This window comes from Lytechinus variegatus, chromosome 6 (genome assembly GCF_018143015.1).
Source record: "Lytechinus variegatus isolate NC3 chromosome 6, Lvar_3.0, whole genome shotgun sequence".
Classification (NCBI taxonomy): Eukaryota; Metazoa; Echinodermata; class Echinoidea; order Temnopleuroida; family Toxopneustidae; genus Lytechinus; species Lytechinus variegatus.
Genome location: NC_054745.1, coordinates 13,286,084 through 13,308,108, shown reverse-complemented (window position 1 = coordinate 13,308,108; position 22,025 = coordinate 13,286,084). Strand labels below are relative to the sequence as shown.

The 22,025-nt window shown below is 37.4% G+C and overlaps 1 protein-coding gene across 4 annotated transcripts; it reads left to right on the top strand.

Annotated features, from left to right (window-relative positions):
* The first annotated feature begins 6,844 nt into the window (after positions 1-6,844).
* LOC121417035 (THAP domain-containing protein 5-like) lies at positions 6,845-21,911 on the top strand. Of its 4 annotated transcripts, none has more exons than XM_041610589.1 (6): positions 6,845-7,054; positions 13,756-13,961; positions 16,733-16,873; positions 17,193-17,527; positions 20,385-20,500; positions 21,699-21,911. In XM_041610589.1, exons 2-5 carry the CDS (start codon positions 13,803-13,805, stop codon positions 20,386-20,388), a joined length of 639 nt encoding a protein of 212 aa, XP_041466523.1. In that variant the 5' UTR covers positions 6,845-7,054; positions 13,756-13,802; the 3' UTR covers positions 20,389-20,500; positions 21,699-21,911. The 4 variants fall into 4 exon arrangements, with proteins under 4 accessions (XP_041466523.1, XP_041466525.1, XP_041466522.1 ...); XM_041610588.1 differs by lacking the exon at positions 6,845-7,054 and adding an exon at positions 8,227-8,466; XM_041610590.1 differs by lacking the exon at positions 6,845-7,054 and adding an exon at positions 9,980-10,359.
* Positions 21,912-22,025: the final 114 nt, after the last annotated feature.

Here is a 22,025-nt window from a genome sequence, read left to right as displayed (position 1 = left end):
GCATCTATTGATAATAAGCCAGTTCGTAGTTCCACTCTGCGCTAGATCAGAAGATTCTGCGCATGATCAGATGAAGGTCATTATTTTGTACGAAAGTGACATGGTGGTTTACAATTCAATGAGATAAGCACCAACTTTGATGTCTTGATTATTCATACATTCTTTTGAATTGCGTTTTTCATTTACTTATATAACAAATGCGTCGAGGAATGACTGGTCTGTTTTACAGTTTGCTAAGTACATTGTACAGTGTTGTACAACATCATATAAAATGCATTCAAAGTAAAAATGCAACAAATACCTTCATAGAGTGTTCATTGATGTGCTATTCTAGTCACCTGGTCTATTCAATTTGTTCATCCTGCTTATAAATAAGGCATGCTTACGTAATATCTTGCTTTGAAACTTGCATATCATAATGAAACGGAAGGTCATTTGTCCAAATTTCTCCATGAAGTAACTACGAAATGGTCTATAACTTTAATCCTGCTCCGATCCTACACTGCCACTGCTTTCTATTTCTTAATCATGCATGTTTTTGTATTATGATGAATAGCGGAAGCACAATGATCATTATTCACCGAGAATGACGTTTATTACGAGTTTGTTTTGGGGTATCGTGCCTTTCAGTCGGCAGTACCTGTACAATATTTCAACAACAGAAAAAACACTTAATGAACTAAGGGCCATACCTTGTATTTCCGCTTGTCTCGTTGTTAAAAACATACGTGTTCTCATGATAAATTATTTTGGTTATGAAAGGTGTATTCGAATGTTAGTTTTTTAATTTTCCATTAAATATCTACGTTTCTTATTTTAGTCAGACGCAGACCCATGGGGTGCCGAGGGAGCCTTGCCCTCCCCCCCCCCTGCTAAAAACAAATAGGGAGGAAGGAAGAAGGGAAAGGAAAAAAAATAACAGGGAAAAGGAGATGGGTAATGAGAAATTATTTTTTCTTATGCTATTAAATGAAATCCTGCCAGCGGCGTAACGGGGGGGGGGGACAAGGGAAAAAATTCCCGGTCATATCATGGTAAGAACAGGCGTAATGTTGTAATAAGGCGACGATTTTGGGAGGGCCAGACATTGTGTATCAGGCAGAATTTATCTTTGAAAAAAAGGTTGCGAGCGAAGCGAGCGAGCAAAAATGTTGGCATTTTTAATACATAAATCAACTTTTGTGATAGATTCTGACATGATATCCAGAGAATTATATTTCACTCTTCTCTCCTTCCATTCATTTCTTTTTTTGTGGCCTGTATGCTACTGTGGACATGATTCTTTGCGGCAGTAGCGTGAAAAGTAAAAAAAAAATGAGAGGCGCAGTATGGCGCATGTGCTAAAAAGTCCCGAGCGAGCGGGAATAAATATCACATTTTTTTAATGAGAATTTAACCTTGAGATATTTTTTGACATTTTATTCATTAAATAAAATCATTTCCTACACTTTTTCTTTCCTCGTTTTTGTTTTCCTTAGTTCTAGAACTTTTGGGGAACATGGCCGAACCATTCCATTATCATAATTATACGGCAGTGCTATGCGGATGGGGTCCGTCTGGAGCCCCCGGAACTTCTTGATATCAAAGCCATTAAAACCTCGCAGATTGCCGCTATTTTTAATCGAATCGCGGGTATTTTCAGAATATAGCTTTTACACAACACATTTATTCAACCCAGTTGAACCAAATATTTTGAGGGGGCAAAACATAGCAATGTGGGAAAATTTTTGAAAAGTCGCCAGCGAGCAAAGCAAGCTGAAAAAATGCTTATTGAAATTTAATTTTGATTATGTGATATATATCCATTATATTCAGCAAATAACACATTTCATTGTTTCCATTCATTTCATTATACGTTGTCTCCTATCATTTCTTTTATTTCCTCTTGGGTGTGGAACCATCCCCCCCGCGCCTGTACGCCAGTGATTGAACGTAAAGCTTAATGTAGGAAGGGTCCCAACAGGGGGGTGGGGGTTATAGAGCCATTTGAAGGTAATAGATGAAGAGTCCGTACTGCGTGGGTATGGGGCAAAGCCCCGGTAGCTTATTTGCATAATATTAAGCAAGCTTTAGCGCAATTTTGTATACAGTGCAATGCTCTTTGTTTTCTATCCTCGGCAGCCTGGTCATGTTATTAAGTTTTTTTTTCTTGTCCCTTTTCTTTGTTTTCCAATTTAGCTTTTGACTAATTCCATTCTACCTTCATTTCCGGATTTTTCATCTTTCAATTTATTTCCCATCATGCTATTGCATTGCATATGCCTATTTCGGAATGATTTACTCTTTCCCTTTCCTTTTCCTCCTTTCCTTTCCTCTCCCCCTTTCCTTTCCCTTTCTTTCTCCCCCCTTTTCTTTTTTCCCCCGTTTTTTCCCCGATGAAACCCGCCAGCCCCCCCGCATGTTACGCCACTGAATCATGCATGTGTAAATGATGTGTCTGTATTGTGAAGAAATAAGTTGCAGCAATAAACATCTCTAATCTATTTTCTGTATGGGCATGATGGATAAATGAAACTATTGAATATATCTAATTCAAGAAATCTAATTCCATCATGATTATATACGTTTATCCGTTCATAAACTCCTTCTCTTTGCTGTATAGATTCATGGAATTCGATTATCGTCAGGATCAGCAACGTATGTGGGTGTGGGTGTATGTGTGTGTGTTTGTTTCAGAATACAAGTTAAAACTTGTGGTTAAAACGATAATTGAATAATTTAATCAATGAAGCTTAATACATTGATTACTTATTGCCGTTGATAAGCAGTAGTTGATAGATCTCGTAACAATGTACGAAAAAATGGAAGAAAATAAATAGAAATACATGGGAAAAACTCAAAGAACAACAAAATACAAAAGCATTGTGATATTATTTTAAAGAGCGTTGTTGGCTCAGTCGGTAACGCGTCTGCCCGTCGAACAAAAGATCGTTGGTTCGAGTCCACCCCGGGCGAATGAGTGAAGCCAGTGCGTTGTGCGAAGACGTCTCTCCCATGTTTCATAAATGCAGGCTATGTTGCAATGGAAAACATTCCTTCCATCGGATAAGACGTAAAATGGAGGCCCCGTGTAGAGGAGCGTCACCACCCTTGCACGTTAAAAACCCGCTGCACAGGTTCGTATAAGAGTAGGGGGGACCCCCGGTGTAGTGGTCCACCTGCACTTTTGTTATATCGGGAGAAGACCTGCGGGTCACAGTGATTCAGTTTGCTTTTTCGCCTCCCAGGCACAGGTGACGCCAAACAAATGATAATAATTTTAACCAATTGTTCATAATTATGTAAATGCAATTTGTACCAGAAATGATATACTTTTGAAGTTATCAAATTAAAGCATGATATTTAAATACACAACAAAAAAGTAACTCCCCCTAAATCAAATTGCAGTAAATTTGGAACGGAAGAATTTGAAATTTCGTAGGTGTTTTCTTTACTCTCATTATAAGCAACTCCAGGGGAAAATGAGATTGATCGGTTGAGTCATGCATGAGTAATCAAAGATTGAATTAAGAATGACCATTTTTGAAAGTCACAAGAGTCGTTTTTCAGACTGTGCAAATACAAACTTAGACAATGGTTGTTTTTAGGTGAATTCAATGGTTATGCTGTTTTACTATCCATCATTTAGCCACTTTACACATAATTTTGATATCGTATGTTTATGGTTGAGTAAGCACAATGTTTTGTGTCGTATCATCATAGGAGTCTATGGTAGTGTACCCTACAACTTGCTAAAAACATGCTAAAATTGGAAAAAGTTGGTGGCTCCCCCAATTACTCGACCCCTCCCCATTTTAAAATTCTGGATCCACCACTGATTTGTCCATAGGTTCAACTGATCCTGAAAAAATTGTTAGAGAAAGAATACATTTATGCAGTATAAAGAGTATTCATTCCTAAGTTTTCGAACGTGCTCGCTCAACCATGAAAATATAAAAAAGTTCGGAAAGTGTGTGGTGATAAAACTGATGGATGATAAAAACAACAGCACATATGAAACCGAATTTGCCCCCATTATTCACTTTATTACCCCTCAAAATGAGTCTGTGACAATGAAGATGCCCCTTTTCCCCCACTTTGATGCATGCTCACTCATCCATGAATAAACATATCGATTTTATTTTTGCACAGAATTCTGCCCGTAGGTTGATTAACAGAACTGCCAAATGACATTGCTAAAAACAGCCTTGAAAAAAGTTCCACCATATTGAATAAGGGGTCACTTATTCTTAAACATATGCAGCCATAATGTACACAATGTCTGTGAGAGAGGAAGTCAAAATCTTAAAAAAATGAAACGAGGGTTTGTTTAATGAATGGTTTTTGTAACTTCTGAGAACAATTTTTTTTCACATGGCTTCAGATTAACACTATGAAAAGGGCGCGCATACTAAAATTTTCATTCGATACGGCACATGGTGGGGCAAGGCCTTAAACTTTCTTCTCATTTGCATATTTTTCGAATATTGTGTGGTCACTGAAGCATTAGACATCGGGAGTTTTATAAAAATCAAACCAAATGAACTATGCAAGGAGGTTTGTGACAGATATCCATAGGTAGAAATTGCATTTATTCCAATAACGTGGAGGAGCCGTGGTGTAGTGGTTCTGACTCTCGCCTTGTAAACAGAGGGTCGTGTGTTCGAATCCCACCGCGGTCTGGCGTCCATTGGCATTGCGTTAATCCACTCTTTGCCAATATCGACCCAGGTGCTAAATGGGTAACCGGTAGGATGTGACAGTCATTGTAGCTTGTCCAGTACTGTGTGCGCCTCACAGGCGACTAACTGGAATACTCCCCCAGGGGGTGGAGGATGTGCACACATTGTGTGCAGGAATGACTGATTGAATCCGATAACCGGGGTAATAATATATCTGTAAAGCGCTTAGACACGTCGTTCCGATGGATTAAGCGCTATATAAACGCGGATTCTTATTACAACGTAAAAAAGAACTAATCACATTCCAGATGTTCATTCAATCATTGAAGCATGTTAATTGGTCATGAACATAACTAACATAGTTGAGAAAAGATCATTTCAGTGACCAAAATGAAACAATACTTGCCTATGATATTTGAAATCCGTATTTTTGTTTTCATTAAATGTTCATTGATCCGTGATACGTTGAATATTGTTTAAGATACTCTTCCAAAAAATAAATGTCATCGAATTTGATCACTTTTATCGATAGAAAATTAATGTGTAAAAATCAAATTATAGCAAATTCTAACTTGTGTTTATCAAACCGTGAAATTTAGCCCAAAAAACTTTTATCGTCTTTTCGAAAGTACCTTTTACAAGCCTTCTGACTATTTTTCATGATGAGAATGTGGAATTCGTTTCCGTAAAGTGGAAGCAAAATCATGATATTTGGCTTGTGACTTTTGAAAAGTTACAACTTTGCCTTCTGGTTGTGCTTTTCGTTTCCGTAAAGTGGAAGCAAAATCGCTGAAGCATGACATAAAATACGTCCATTACATTTACTCAGAGGGTAGCTTATAAAATTACATACACGCTCATGTAAAAATATTTTAAAAACTCGCATTGGTTCGGAAAAGGGGGGACTTACTGTTTTGTTGTGTATAATTTATTTGCATAATCTATATATGAAATAGACAAAAGTTTAAATTAATTAATAGAAATAACAATATTTTTCGAATGATACATGTTGCATTTGCAAGATCTTGAATTATCCACGTCATGAGAAAGTGGATATTATAAACAAACATTATAGGAATAAGATTATGAATGGTCAATTTGGCAGCCATTTTGTTTCTGCAAATTAGTTGTTGAAAACATGGGAAATCAGCTTGGGAACCGGTCCTATCAGATTCAGCACATTGACATTGTGTGAACAAAACCGGTTCCCAACTTGTACTCCCAAATGCCTTTAGGAGTTAATATCCACCATACTACCATATGGGTCTTGTCCAGTCTGCAGACACAGACCCTGATTGAAACTTTGATCAACAAGTGTGTCCCCACGCAAAGACTAAACTTGCTGGGGAGAGGACCTTCAGTACACAAGGCATGAGAAGGCTGCAATTCAAACCCTTTACTCGAGTGAAGTCTTGTCGTCTATGTTATAAACATGTTGGTGGCGTTCACTTGTATGGCGTGCCAAGTGTACGCCAGTATATTCTGTGCAATTCAAGCAATTCCGTACACAAAATGTGTTTTTATTCAGACGAAAATCTTTTTGTCATGACGCTTTTCTAATTTCGTACACGAAATTTATTTTGTGTCACACAAAATCATTTTCGTCTCGACGAAATGCACAAAATAAATTTCGTTTAGACAAAATGTAATTGCGTCCACAAACTTCATTTGGCGTGCCATACAAAATGGCGCACCAAATGTCCGATGGTAAATTCCGTCCAATTCACGTCATTCCGTACACAAAAGTTTTTTTGTTCGTATGAAAATGATTTCGTCATGACGCAGTTTTATTTCGTATACGAAATTATTCTTGTCACACAAAATAAATTTTCGTCGAGACGAAATGTAATTTGGTCCACAAAATTTATTTCGTACACACGAAATGAATTTTGATCTAACGAAATAGCACCCCAATTGTCCAAAGGAAAATTCTGTAGGAAAATATGTGTTTCACTCCATGCAGTTTGATTTCGTATACGAAATTTATTTTGTGTCACACTTATAATCAATTTCCTCGAGACGAAATAAAATTGCGTCCTCGAAATTCATTTCGTTGCGATGCAAATATTTATTCCGTCAACGAAATGATTTTGTGTCACATCACAAAAAATTCCGTCGACGAAATGATTTTGTGTCACATCACAAAAAATTCCGTCCATGTAAAATAATTCTGTCTCCTCTTTCTGGCAGGGAATATGAGATCGTCGCTGATTGGCTGCACCTTGCTCAAGCCGATATCTTCGCTCGATCGATATCCGGGCGCGGGACGGTCACACTCACAGGTCGGCATGTTGGTGAACCTTTCTTGTTTAGCGTAGATTTCACGTTATTCATGTCAACGAGAGCTGCAAACAACTTCTCTAATTGGTAGAATGTGGACGGACATTGCATTCGTAAGTTTAGCTATGTTTTCGACTTCAAAATTACGTTGAAAACAAAATGGGAATTCGTTAGTCGTTGCCAAACTTGCATTTGCAAGAAGCTGTGCAATTTATAGTCCCGTGTATTAAAGTTTGTGTAGGGTCCTACTGTAGTCGACCATGCCCATGCCAGGCCAGGGGGATTGGTCTTTTGTGCACACCTAAAATGGTAATGAATTATACAGGCTGATATTTAGGCCTAGATTTTGATAAATGGTGTAAAATTCATACTCAGACTGACTCAGAGCAAAATGCATGTTGAAATTGGAAACTTCATTGGATGACAAATTTTATATAATTATTGACTGTCTGAGACTGAGTCAGTGATTGACGTGATTTTATTTTTAGATTATTAAAAACAGCTTTAGCTTGGGCACCCACACGCATTGCGAGGTTAGTATTAATACTGGTAAATTAAACCATTGAACCATGTTTGGCAGTGGATTTCGAATTGACAGTTAATGAGTTAGTGGGTCGCGCATGCTGGCTTGCTGCGATCCCACTTCTGCAAGTGATGTCCACGTCCATAAGGCATTAAACACACCACTTCTAAGTAATGGCTTGGTTTTTCTGTGCGCTGTGGCATGTCAGGGGCGGATCCAGCTTTTATAAAGGGGGGGTTGGGGTGGTATGTGAGGGAGCGTAGCGACCGAGTCCAAGCGAGCGGAGCAAGCGAGGGTGTTTGGGGGGGTGTCCCCCCTCCCACGTAGGGAAAATTTTTGAAAATCTGTGTGTGAAAATGGCGTTTCCTTGCATCTAAAACACCACTATTTTTGATATAGAGGTCGTTGCCAAATTAACCCCCATGAAAATTTGTAAAATTAAGTTGCAATCCCCCATTTTTTTTTTTTTTAATGGGGGGATTTTTGTTTGGGGATGAGAATCGGCAACCCTGGCCTAGATTGTCACTTCCGCGGTGGCGGGCCGTGTCCTCAAAAAAGCTGATGGGGGGCAAAAAGGACTATGTGACATTTGTTCGCCCAACCCTCCCCCCAAATAAATAATAATAATAAATTAAATGAATACATAGAAATAGAATAAAATAAAATTACAAGTTTTTTAAAAAAGATAAGATTTAAAAAAAATGGTCCCCAGATTTTTTTTTTTTTTTTGGGGGGGGGGTTGCAACCCCCCTCTAGATCTGTTTCTGCATGTAATGAACCCTTGACTATGAGTTGGGCTTGTCCGTAGACTCTAATGTTAGAGTCGAGGCCTATCTCGGCTCGGGCCCAAAGATGCGCCACCGCGCACAGAAAAATCATGTGGTATGGACACCAGAAGTAAGAATGAGATCCCATGCGCGACCCACTGACTTAGATATCCACTGCCAAAACGGTTCATGGTACAGGGTATAGGGCAAGTCCAAGAAAAGGTCACCCTAGAAGGTAAAATTTTATCTCCAATTTAAGAAGTTATCTTTGGAGGGGTAAGAAAGCCTATCGCCTGTTGTGGTAGCCTAAGTATGTTTGGCCTAGGTCCTAGCCCCACTCATTACTAGTACAAGTTTAGTTACTTCGAGCGATGTTTGTGCCGGCTCCACTTCACCACCACTACTATACGCTCCATCTGGCTGAACATCGTGTCCGTTAAGTCGATCTGATATTCCGAGTGACAAAGGTGGGATTTTATGGGGAAATATAAAACTCATGGAACATCACGATCTTTAAAAACAAAACTAATATAGGAGGGGGTCCAGTGTCCGGACATGTTATCTTTTGGTTACACTTCGTAATTCAGAAGGTTCGTAATTCCAAAACACGTGAATTCATTATTGCCTGAACCACAATGTTCGTTAAATCGAAAAAGGGTTCGTTAATCCGAACATTTGTGGCGTAATTCCGAAGGTTCGTTAATCCGAAAAGGAATAATGAGTGATAATTCCGAAGGTTCGTTAGTCCGAAAACGAAATGAGGTTCGTTAATCCGAAAACGAAATGAGGTTCGTTAATCCGAAAAAACTAAATGAACAACGAACCTCATTTTTTTTCGGACTAACGAACCTTCGGAATTATGACTCTCATTATTCCTTTTCGGATTAACGAACCTTTGGAACAACGAACGTCATTTCAATTTTTGGATTGTCGGACCTTCGGAACAACGAACCTTATTTCGCTTTCAGATTAACGAACCTCCGGAATATCCAAACCTTCGGAATAACGAAGCTTCGGAATTATGAATGTAAACAATCTTTTTGAAGCCTTCCTTTTTGTCTTTGGATTACACTAAAAATATGAATTCAATACTTGTTATCATCTTCTATTTTGTTCTTTATTTCCCAACATTTTGTACTAAAATTTGATGAAACTTCGCTTCTAACTTTTTTCAAATGACTTTCTAACATTGATCGTGTGGACACACAACCTGTACGGACACACAACAACTGAGTGACCTGAAACTCAGGCAGGACGTTTAGCAATACTTGATTAACCTTATGCCCAAATTTCATGAACTAGGTTTCTAAGTTTTCATTTAAAAAACACAACCTTTTGTTAAGATTTGGTGTTGATGCCGCCACCGTCAGAAAAACAGCGCCTATAATATAATTTTACTCTCCTATGCAGGTGAAACAAAACGGAAGGAAAAAAGGGAAAACACAAATTTTGTGCATTTTCATGTATTTATTTTCAATAGTCTCGGCAGTGCAGCCGTCCTTGCATGGTAACTATTATATAAAGATTATCCAGCAGCTTGCAAAGGAAAGTCAGTTTCAAAGTAATTTCTTCAGTGCACAGATGAGGCGAGGGGGTCTTCGGGCGCTTGCCCCCTCTCCTCTCCTACAAAAATAAATTATGACCAAGAAAGTAGAAAAGAAAATGGTGAAATATATTTTTTCTGAATATTATGCTTTCATTGGATATTTATAAAGTTAAATATTTTTATTTTTTTTGCTCGCTCACAAAAAAAAGATCTGCCCAATTATTCATATCTAGCCCCTTCAAAACTTTGGCTCACTTCGCCACTGATTTGTTTCATCACACTTCTATGCAAATACTTACGCCTATAGAATAGAATACATTATATCCTACATAGAGTAAATCATGTATAGTACTATTGGTTCAAGTAGCATCATGTGACCGAATATATTTCAACTCTGACGTCATACCTCGATATATTTTTGGATACTAGTATATCGAGGTCTGACATCATTATTTCACAAAACTGGATCTAGCTAAACTCTCAGGCACACCGGCCAGCGCGCTCTCTCTCCCGGGCAAGTCCAGCGATGTGTCGGCACAGGCACTGATCTGCGTTCTGCTGAGCACGATGGCTCAGAGAAAAGTAGGTAATTCAACTCAAGTAACCGGACTTTGCAAGCTCATCACATAGATTTTGGTTATAAATTATAAAAAGTTGGATAAAAAACAAATATATCAGGCGTTTCATTCGAAAGCATAGTGGGAATTATTAATCCTCGGTTGGACTGGCAAAACTACTATATTTCCCTCGGGGCTTCGCCCCTCAGGAAGTAATTGTCAGACCAACCTCGGATAAATAATTCAACTATACTTTCTCAAAGCCTGATATATTTGTTTACTATTTCTCATAATTCCATATGGCTTTGTGTAATTATTTTGTGTCCAGAATTACTTCATTAATATGAAATTTTATTCAGAATCACAAAAACTGCAAGCTCTCTTTTTCTCCTAATAATCAGAGACAAAATGAGCCCAAGATTTTGAGGGAGTCAGATGTGTCATATCAGGCAAAATTCAATAGAAGTTGTGAGCGAGCAAGCTTTTCATTAAAAAAAATCACATTTTGTAGCTTGACATAAAAATATTCAGAAAATGTTATATTTCATTTTTCTTTCCCTTTTTTTTTGGGGGGGGGGGGGAGAGCATCCCAAGCCTCCCCCCATCTATGCACCTCTGTCTAGTGTCTATATTACTGTTATATTGTTATTTCAAGACTAATTTTCATAGAAACGATTGGTTCAGAAAAAATATTAAACACATGCAGCCTTTCATGGAAAGTTCCCCCGGTTGTCCCGAAAAGGTGTGTTTTGTTTGACTTTCCTCCTCAACCCACCCTTTCGAGAAAAGCTCTCGCGGCATATCTCAACGTCCGTATGACATATTTGTCCTGCCCACCAGAGGTGAAGGCGAGACTAAGGGATCCAAATGTCTGTCCGTCCGTCACAAACCTGTAATGACACATAACTCCACAACCGTAAGTCGCTTTTAAACCAAACATGGATGGTAGATGGACCTGGGTGACTTGCATGTTGAGCTGCAGTCAGAGGTCACATGGTAAGGTCAAAGGTCATTTTCAGGTCAACGTTAAAGTTTACATGCAACACTTTTATGACACCTAACTCCACAACCGTAAGTCGCTTTTCAACCAAACTTGGATGGTAGATGGACTTGGGGGACCTGCATGTTATGCTGCAGTCTGAGGTCATATGGTAAGGTCAAAGGTCATTTTCAGGTCAACGTTACAGTTCACATGCAAGACTCTTATGACACCTAACTCCGCAACCGTAAGTCACTTTTCAACCAAACTTGGATGTTGGATAGACTTGGGGGACGTGCATGTTATGCTGCAGTCAGAGGTCACATGGTAAGGTAAAATATCATTTACAGGTTAAAGTTTACATGCAAGACTCTTATGACACCTAACTCCGCAACCATAAGTCACTTTTCAATCAAACATGGATGGTCGATGGACTTGGGGGACCTGCATGTTATGCTACAGTCAGAGGTCACATGGTAAGGTCGAAGGTCATTTTCAGGTCAACGTTAAAGTTTACATGCAGGACACCTAACTTCGCAAATGTAAGTCGCTTTTCAACCTAACATGGACAGTAGATGGACTTGGGGGACCTGCACATGTTACGCTGAAGTGGGAGGTCACATGATAAGTTCAAAGGTCATTTTCAGGTCAACGTCAAAGTTTACATGCAAGACTCTCTTATGAAAACTAACTCCGCAACCGTAAGTCACTTTTCAACCAAACTTGGATGTTGGATAGACTTGGGGGACGTGCATGTTATGCTGCAGTCGGAGGTCACATGGAAAGGTCAAAGGTCATTTACAGGTTAAAGTTTACATGCAAGACTCTCTTATGACACCTAACTCCGCAACCGTAAGTCACTTTTCAACCAAACTTGCAGACTTATGCTGCAGTCGGATGTCACATGGTAAGGTCAAAGGTCATTTTCAGGTCAATATTAAAGTTTACGTGCAAGGCTGGTATGACAAGTGTTATTCCATCCCAGTAATTTCACAATGAAGTTTCGATATAATTCTTGCGTGCCCTCGCAAATCACAATATTTCTGGTTATTTTCATAAGTGGGCGAGACAAAAATTGCTTTTGCCTTGTTTTTTAGTCATGTTCAAAATGAATTAGTGATGATTTCATTTTTCTCGGCATTTTAATCCCCAAGTCTGCATGGTTTAATTATGTTTGATGCATGTTTTGCCTTTAGTAGACAGCTGGCAGCCCTCTGTCTCGAGGAGTATTTTTATATCTTTTTCTGTATTTGGTGAGTGAAGCCAACGAAATTCAGCTGAACAACCAACATAAAGGCATGGTCACACCGGCCGAGCGTTGTTGGAGCGGTAGGGAAAGAGGGTAGAATTTTTCTCTCAAAATGGGGGAAAAAATCGAAAACAAAAAAAACTAAAATCGAACTTGAAAATGGTAAACGGTAGCGAGCAGTGATGATTTTTTTTTCTCTCCGCTCCACGACCGCTCCAACAACGCTCGGCCGGATGCCTTTACACTTAAGGGGAATCCAGCCTTGGTCATAAAATATAGTGTTGGAAAGGAGAAAATTAGATAAAACAGAATGGTGAAAGTTTGAAAGAAATCGGACCAACAATAAGAAAGTTATGGCTGCTTTAAAATTGAAATCCCTATGATTATGTAGATTTCAAAGTGGCAACTGGGTAAGTAAATTATGACAAGAGGCAAGGACAACTTTCCCATAGGCCATGTACTTAATTATCAGGGATTTGTGTTTTTCTCCTAACTGCCCTTCCCCTGGGGCAGTAATCTAAATATAACCCTGGTAGTATATTGTTTTATGTCCTCATGTGAAAGAAAAATAAAAATTTGAAGTAAAACATTTGAAAAAATGACATATTAGCCATTTTATGTATTGGAGTACATGGAAGAGTAGTCCTTGCCTTACATCACTGTGACATCACATATGTGGCCAATTTGCAGTCTCGTGGATCTAGGGATTACCAATATTCACAACTTTAAAAAAATAACTTTCTTATTATTTGTCAGATAGTGTTCAAACTTTCACCTATCAACTTGACTGATTTTTCTTATTCCCCTAAGAACAAGTTTTTATTTGGGTTGGATTCCCCTTTAACAGAGATTGAAGCTTTTGTTCTAGTTTTGGCTCTGCTATTTTTTTGATTGGATGTATTTCCTGATTTATCACAATAATTGCAAGTTTTATCATGATTTAACTTTTTGAAAATTATGCTATTATGTGATTAAGGCTACATCTCTTGTACTTTCTACCGATAGTCTCAATATAACGTTATTAATGGATTATTTCTTGTAAAAAATCCTAAAGATAGGAACTAACTCTGTGGTTAGTAGATAAATATGACTCACTTGTCCAGGTGTTGATAAACGGGCCGCTGCTGAGTAGGCCTAGAGTTTTCTTAATTATATATAATTGATTTCATGACATGTGTTTACATTTGCTGCAGATTCCCATTCAGCCGTTGGACTGAACTGGTACTGTAACACAGTATGGATGGTCAATATGAAGCAAGCTTCATCGAATTCCTCCAAGAGCTCTGAACTCTGTTCTGATCATTTTGAAGATGCTTGCTTTGACAGGACTGGGCAAACGATTCGTCTAAGACAGGATGCTGTCCCAACCACATTTAATTTGCCGCCTCGTCATCAGAAGGTACAGTAGATCTATATCATACGTGTTTTAAAGAAATATAATCTCTGTATTATCTATCTACCTTTGGTTTGACAGAACAATGTTTTGAATATTCCATTCTCAGTAGCCAAAGAGAAATGAAAATTATCCTATTCGGGAGGGTCACCATGGACCTCGGCCTATACTGTGTACCAGGGGACTGTGTATTTTAAGTTAACGCTTACTAAATGATCAAACAAATTAAAAATTTGGTTTAGCCCTACATAATTAGCATGAGCTTCTTTGAAATTGCAAAGCTAAGGGTGTATTGCTGATTTTTCATAATTTATTAAAATTCATTTTTGATAAATTATTTTATGCATAAATAGAGAATTCTCTGCTGTACAGTTAAGTAAATCTCTAAATAAGTTCCCAAGTTCTACAGTGCGTATGAAAAAATGGGATAGATTTGAAAAGTCTATAAAATTTTTGTTTCAAATTATGATCTCAATATTTTGGTGTCAATACATGCTATGGAGTCTTATCCTTCAAATGCTATTAAAATAATTTGGTTTTGTTCGTGCTTACGCAAACACAAATTTTTGTTTTGTCTGGGGTAAAAAAGGAAGCTTGCGCCAAAATGGCATAATATGATGGTCGGACTTCTTGCTATCAGCAGAATTCCTCTTAACCTTTTCATTATCTTTGCCATAATTTTCGAATTATGCAGTCAAAATTCATTTCCAAATCTACTTATTTATTTGGATAGTTGTGGTGTTGTTCCTTTTTAATATGTTCTCTTTTAGTTTTGAATATTCCTTCCTTAGGCAAGAACATTTTTTAAACCAAATTATGGTAGAGCGTGTTTTTTTTCGAATCCTTTCATTGTGTTCTGCAAAGGTTATGATGCCTTTGAACAGTGGCATACTGAGGGGTGGGGGCTCGGGGTGCTCCCCCCCTCCCAATACAAAATTATGACCAAGGAAAAAAGTGGAAAGAAAAATAACAGAAAACATAGAAAGTGAAATATGATATTATTCTGAATATTATGTCAAAATCACAAAATTGGATATTTTAGTAAAAACTGGAAATTTTTGCTTGCTCGCTTCACAACTTTTTAATGCATTTTACCTGATCTGCCATATCTTGCTCCTTCAAAATTGACTCAATACACCATTGCCATTGAAAGACATGAATATTTTCTTGTTTGTCCTGTCAAGCACATAATTAAACTTGGTGAAGGATTCAATGACCCCTTGAAAATAGGATTCATGTCTTTTATAGGTACCATTACATAAATTGTTTCACATAATTATTATCAAAGGTACCATAACATAATTTGTTTCACATAATAAAAAGGATTTGAATGATTACAAATTCTCCCAATTAAAAATGCAAATCTTCTCACTTGGGTTGACAAGAAAGTCTCTTCTTACTTATGAAGGAAAATTCAAAGGTAAAAGAAGTTCAAATTAAAACCAATGTAATTCAGGTAAATGAATAAATTTATTAGTGAAATTTGACAGCATTTTTCGAAAATTATGGCAAAGATAATGAATATATTATAAGTCTGCTGATTAGCCAAAAGTCTAAAAGTATAAAACGTCCCGTGTTCGCTCAAGCATGAATTTATTTTTTAAATGCCATTTCAAAGATAAGATCTTAGAGCATCTATTAATATCAAAATATAGATATAATATTTTGAGACAAAGCAAAGATTTTATAATTTCAACCAATAAGTGCAAGAATAATGATGCATTTGTCATTTATGATTTAAAATAGAATTTCCATTGGATTAGATTTGTAAGAAAAATAATGTTTTTGAGCAATTCTAGGTCCGACATGAACTCATACATTGTTGCATTACTGCGTATCCGGATGCCGCAAACTTGGTCCCTAAACTTCTGCGAGACTTGACCAACAAAAAAAATATGAGGACATGTTTCTAACTGTGGAATTATTGCAAAACATGTGGAGGGGGCTTATTAAAGTGATGGTCCAGGCTGAAAATATTTATACATGTAGCTTAATAAATAGAGTAGAAGTCACTGAGCAAAATGCCGAAAATTTCATCAAAATCAGATGACAAATAATCAAGTTATTGAATTTGATAGTTTATAACAGTAGTTTGTGAAAACGGTCGTCATGAATATTCATTAGGTGGGCTGATGATGTCACATCTCAAATTGTTCTTTTGAATTTTATTATATGAAATTATGTTTATTAAATTTTATCCTCCAAGAACTAGAAAAATTGGATTGACAACTGATTTAGTACATTAGATATTAATTGCTGAAACTTATTTCATCATAATGGAGACACATCATTTACACATGTATGAAATAATGAAAAAATTATGATTTTATGAACCAAACAGAAAGTGGGGATGTGACATCATCCCACCTAATGAATATTCATGATATGACTATTTTCTCAAAATATTGCTAAACTTTAAACTTCAATAACTTTATTATTTGTTATCCGATTTTGATGACATTTTCAGCATTTTGCTCAGTGGATTCTACTCTATGTATTAAGATATAAATATTTTCAGCCTGGACCATCCCTTTAAGACCCCCCCCCTTCCTCCTTTGGGGCCAGATAGGGTTAATAAATCATCATGAATATTTAAACATGTTTATTTTGCTGCAAGTCCATTGAAAAGGATTCATTTCTAAACAAATATTATTCTAAATGTACTATTGAATATTAATTTGACAAATTTAAAGTCATTTTTTCATTCTTGCATCTCGGTTTATTCAATTTTTCTTCTTTTTTTAATGTTTTTTTTTTTATTCACTCTTCTCGTACAGAATGCACACAAACCAGGGAAACCCTCGAAAGAAAGTCATTTAGATTCAGCAAGCAACCTCCCAGATACTGCAAAGACACCTGTACCAAAGTCTTCAGCACCTTCCCTGGGACTACTACTCAATGCCAAAAATCTAAGAGGGGTAAAGTGGAAGATAACAGCAACATATATCTAAATGGGGTATTGTACAGTATGATTGATCAACCAATGATACCAGTTGTATTCTGACATTTAAATCCATGTCCCTCTGACCAATGTTGTCAAATAAAAACCTTGCTTTGAGCATAACATCCTCAAGGTGGTCTGAAATTCTATTAGAAGGTACATGTACTCTTCTGTGGAAGTTCATTTTATGCTTTGACTGCTAATCTACAAGTTTTATTATCAATATGCTAGTGTTCTGAAGTTGATGTGTTAATAATCAATTGTTTTAATGTTTTATTCTATTTAAAACATAATAGATGGAGACCAGCAGCATGGCAGCAGGAGCTAATGTTGGTCGTGATGAGGCATATACCACCATCAACAATGCTGCAATTGCAGTCACCACCACCAAGTCTGCTTCTGTCACTGCCATCACCATTGCCACCGCCATTACCAAGACCACTCCTGACACAAAGCCCCCAAGTCCTCAACTGACCAGATATTGCAGCTGGAGAAGGATATACCAGGAACTTCAAAGCCAGGGCTTGCCAGTCTCCTACAATAAGAAAAATGCCATGGGCCCATCTAATGAACTAGTAGTAGAATATTTGGCCACAGTTGTAGAAATGCAGAGACTAACATACTGCCACAGGTAAAAATCAATGTCAGATATGATGGATAGTCTTTGAAATATGGGTTGCAGAATGAATATCAGTAAAACCCATCATGATGTGCTATCTGATTTAACCCTAAAAAGGCCGTGGGAGCCCAAAAATTTTCACGATAAATCCACAACGTGAAAGATTGTGCCGCGTCATTATAAAGCCTTTTTTAAAAAAAGTTTATGAGTTTTCAGACAAAATTTGTGACACCTGGGTACCCGGTTCTGCAATTATGCAACATTGTGCATTGTGTAAGTACACATGTCAGAATTGCACTAAAATGTGATTTCATGGACAAATCCAATGCAAAATCTGTTTCTAGCCAGAATTCATAATTGTATCGTACCGGTTAATGTTTATTTTTACTGATTAAAATCTATTAATTTCATTGTGCTTATGATCAGAAAATTTTGTCAACAATATAAAAAAAGTAAAAAAAAACAAAGAAATACTTAAGAAAGGAAAAAAATACATATGAAAGGTATGTGATATCAATTAATTTTTATGTGTCTGAACAAAAACTTCAAGGTCTGTGTTTATAGATTTCCAGCCAAATTCTAATTTCATGCATGATTTAGTAAAACATATAATTCTAAATAATTTTAGAATGATCAAATATACAATTTTTTCATCTGTGGCAGGCATTTTGCATTTCTTCACAATTGCGCAATTAACGGTCAATCTTGAGGGCCCCCACTCCCCTTCCGCCCATCTTTCCTGCCTCCAAAATACCCTGGCAGTCTTATTAGGGTTAGATTAAGTCTACATTAAGCAAACATAAAATTCTTACAATTGAATTCAGTGGCGTAATGAGCCAAATATTTTGAGAGGGCTAAATATGGCGAATGGAACAAAAGTTCTCCAAAGAGAGCGAAGGGAGTGTGCAAAATTTTAGAACTTTTTAATACAGAAATCAAAATTTGGAAAGATTTTGACGTAATAATATCCAGTAAATACTCTCTATTTCACCCTTTCTCGTTCGCTTTCTTTCTTTTTCTCCTTTTCTTTCTTGGTCGTTAAACATTGGGGGGGGGGGCAGTCAGACCGCAGGTCCCTATGCTAATGAGCAAAAAGTCCAGATACATCCAAATCATCTCGTGGCTGAATCCTTGCAAAATCTTGTGATTCATGAGATTTTCTTTCTCGAGTCTAAGAATTTACCTGTTTTAAAGAGAAATTCCAGTATTGGTAACGATCTCAAAATGACTTTTTACAGAATCTAATATAATGACCACCCAAGTGTCTGTTTGTATGAATAAAAAATATGTGCCAAAGGATTCTGGAAGAAATTGTGTAATTGCTGAGAAATAAGCAAAATAAGCTCATATTCCAGCAATAATAATACACTGTCCCACGTGTGCCTATCTGTGTTGGTGATCTTCAGTGTGAACATTTTTCAGCGTAGATTTCAAGATTTCACAAAGTTCAGTTTATGTAACTTTACCAAATCTAGATCCTCGATGATATACTGACAATTAAGCCAGACTTTCTCATGAAATCAGTGTTTACTGCAACTACTGGCATTTCTTTTTAACCTCAAGTTAAATTAAATATTATTGCACTATCAGATAGAGTAAAAGTTACTCTTTCATATTGGTCATTTATTTTGTATACAATATTTTGTTAAATAAGTAAATTTCTGGCCTGAAAGTGTGCCTCAAAACTTAATTTTCTTCTTCCATTTTCTTTTGCACATTGTGCAAACTTTTTATTTTGAGCCTCAATGATATCCATATCACCATAAAGCTGAACTTCTTTTCTTTCTCACAATGCCACTCTTGATATGCGGCACCTTTTAATCGGGTCAAGATCACACTTTTCCCACTAAGGTACAATACGAGATTTCTGTAATTTTGTACTTGCATGAAATCCAGAGTTCTGATTGGCTGGATAAGGTTCACAGAACAACAGGCACAGGGTATTTGAGGAGATTACCACATGGGAAGTGTGACCTTCCTACGAACCCTGGCACTGGAACCGTTGGAATTTGCCACTGGGTGGTCTATTTGACCAATCAGAATGCAGTATTCTTGTTTTCAAACTGCTTTATGTACTTGGCAAATGAAAAGTGTGATCTTGACCCGATTAAACCAATTCTTATTTTGAAACCTATATCGTTTCAAAGCATACATATTCAGCTTTATCATGATATAAAAATCATTTGGGCTCAAACACAAATAAAGTGTGAAAATAGCAACTTTTGTCTGGTGAAAATATTTATTTTATAGCATATTTTAGATCAAACTTTGAACCTATATTACAAAATCTTTGAATAAATCCAAACATATGACATGAAAGAATGATTCTTCTTCTTTACAATGGTACCAAATTCATGAAATTCGATGCACAGTTAGAGCAGCAATGACCGAATGAAAAGGTGTTATGGTCCGCGTCAAGCTCATTAAATATACAAAACATCTCAAGTCATGAATATCATTTGGATGAAAGAAGCCACTCTCTTGGGACCTGCAGTCTGACTGGGGGGCATGGCCCCCATCTATACATCAGTGATGGATTTAATACTTTTTGCATGTACGATGACGATGCTCGCTCTCTCTCACCCATCCTCACTATGTGTATATGTGTGTGCAAGATGAATTATGAGGAATAATTGCATGAAGTGACGTTTTTCAACCAGAGATTGATCCTTATATATTATTTACTATTGCATTTTTGTTCATCATATTGACCCATCTTGACCCCTTTACCCCCCCCCCCCCCTGACAAAAACCTAATAGTCAAATGAAGTTTCCTTTTCTTTTCTTTTGATATACATGTAATGTATTCATGTGAGAAAAAAAATTATAGTGCCAAACATTTTTTGAAAATTTTAATTTATTCCTTCAGGTGAGGTTTTGTCCACAGTTCCAGAAGGACACAAAATAGTATCAGAAAGTCATGCCAGAATCAACAACTGAAGGGTTTGAAGAGCCAGATAAAGAGCCGAGAAATGTGATTTAAAGGTAAGTTAAACTTATTTATAATTCTGATTCATTTTGGCATAGAAAGTAAGTCATAATAACAATTTGAATTATTTTTGTCTTCTTGATTTGCTCTTTGTCAGGAATCCAAATTTTAGAATTAAACTCTTAGTTTGAGGTGTTGATTTTTTTTTTCAGCTGCAAAAGTAACAAACCAATATCAATCATTGGTCGATAATGTGACTTGCTTTCTCTTGCCAAATTGGTACATGTACATGTATATTCTGCATTTCTATAATGATTGACCCCACCACTAGCACATAAGATGCAACATGTCAAATAACTGTCAAACTCACTTCATCATGTATTTAATTATTAATATTTCATTAAAGGAGTAAAAGGACTCAGAAAGATTACCCGAAAAAGCTCACAGAATTTTTTTTACTGGTAGACCCTTTACATTCATTTGATGAATTGAGTTCATGCAAAATCAACTGAATGTTATGAGTACAAAATCCTGTTAATACACCTTACTGTGAGGCTATTCTGGTAGGTCATCCCGGGAGTGCCTGAGGATCTTGTCCATTTGGATAAATCTTGCAAAGTACCAAGAGGTGCCTCCACCCCCCCCCCCCCCACTCTATTAAGGGTTAACAATGAAATTGAAATTAGGAATAAGTTTAGTATCTTCCCGGGGGGGGGGGGGGCACTCAGTATATAATGCATAGTGGGTATGTGCCGCGGAGGGGACCCCCATTTTCACACTCAAATTTCCGTTCCAAGGCATAGCATTTTTGCCTTGTTGATAAAAAGAACAAAGAAAGCCGCTCCAAGGCATAGCATTTTCTTCTTATCGAGAAAAAAGAAGAGGGAAATCCGCTCCAAAGCTAGCATATTTTTCGTTACGCCGCTCCGATCGCATTGAACGAGTCGAATTTTGGTGAAAAGCGGCCGCAGAGCTCCCCCGGCGGAGGCCGCGCTAGCTGCATCATGCACGCATGACCGTTCCGTGGGGATGCATACGCACTCACACGCTGGCGATCCGTTCCAAGGACCCCCGTTTTCACAAACATTTGTCGTTCCGAAGCCCGTTCCGAGGACCCTCCTTTTTACAATAAGCCCGCTCCAAGGCCCCCGTTTTTTGTCTCGCCCGCGGCACACCCCCACCACATTTTTGGTCGAGTGCCCCCCCCCCGGGAGTATCTTGCTCATATGCATTATAAATTAATTACTATTTCAGGTACTTCAATCACATGCACAGTAGGAGCAAAAACAGCAGCAAACACACAGGAGATGTAACACTACATTGACCAACAGCAACAACTACAGCAGCATCAACAATTTCTGCAGGAGATGCAAAAACCACACTGGCAACCTCAACAACATCAAGGTGTCCAACAAGCACTCCGGGAACGTTAACAGCAACCACAGCTTCAGCTGGAGTTTCAACAAACACATCAGAAAAAAACCAACAGCAGCAAAAAAACACTTATGAATAATGAAATGAATCTAATTGAAACTCAAAAGCCAATGACGCAACATCTTTGACAAACTGAGACAATTATTC

What these genes read in the sequence shown, in the direction of transcription:
- LOC121417035 (XM_041610588.1), top strand. Translation starts at nt 8,421, where the DNA reads ATGGTACAGGGTATAGGGCAAGTCCAAGAAAAGGTCACCCTAGAAG. An exon ending in AGAAAAGGTCACCCTAGAAG is followed by an intron (nt 8,467 to 13,755) that starts GTAAAATTTTAT and finishes CATTTGCTGCAG; the next exon opens with ATTCCCATTCAGCCGTTGGA. An exon ending in TGCCGCCTCGTCATCAGAAG is followed by an intron (nt 13,962 to 16,732) that starts GTACAGTAGATC and finishes CTTCTCGTACAG; the next exon opens with AATGCACACAAACCAGGGAA.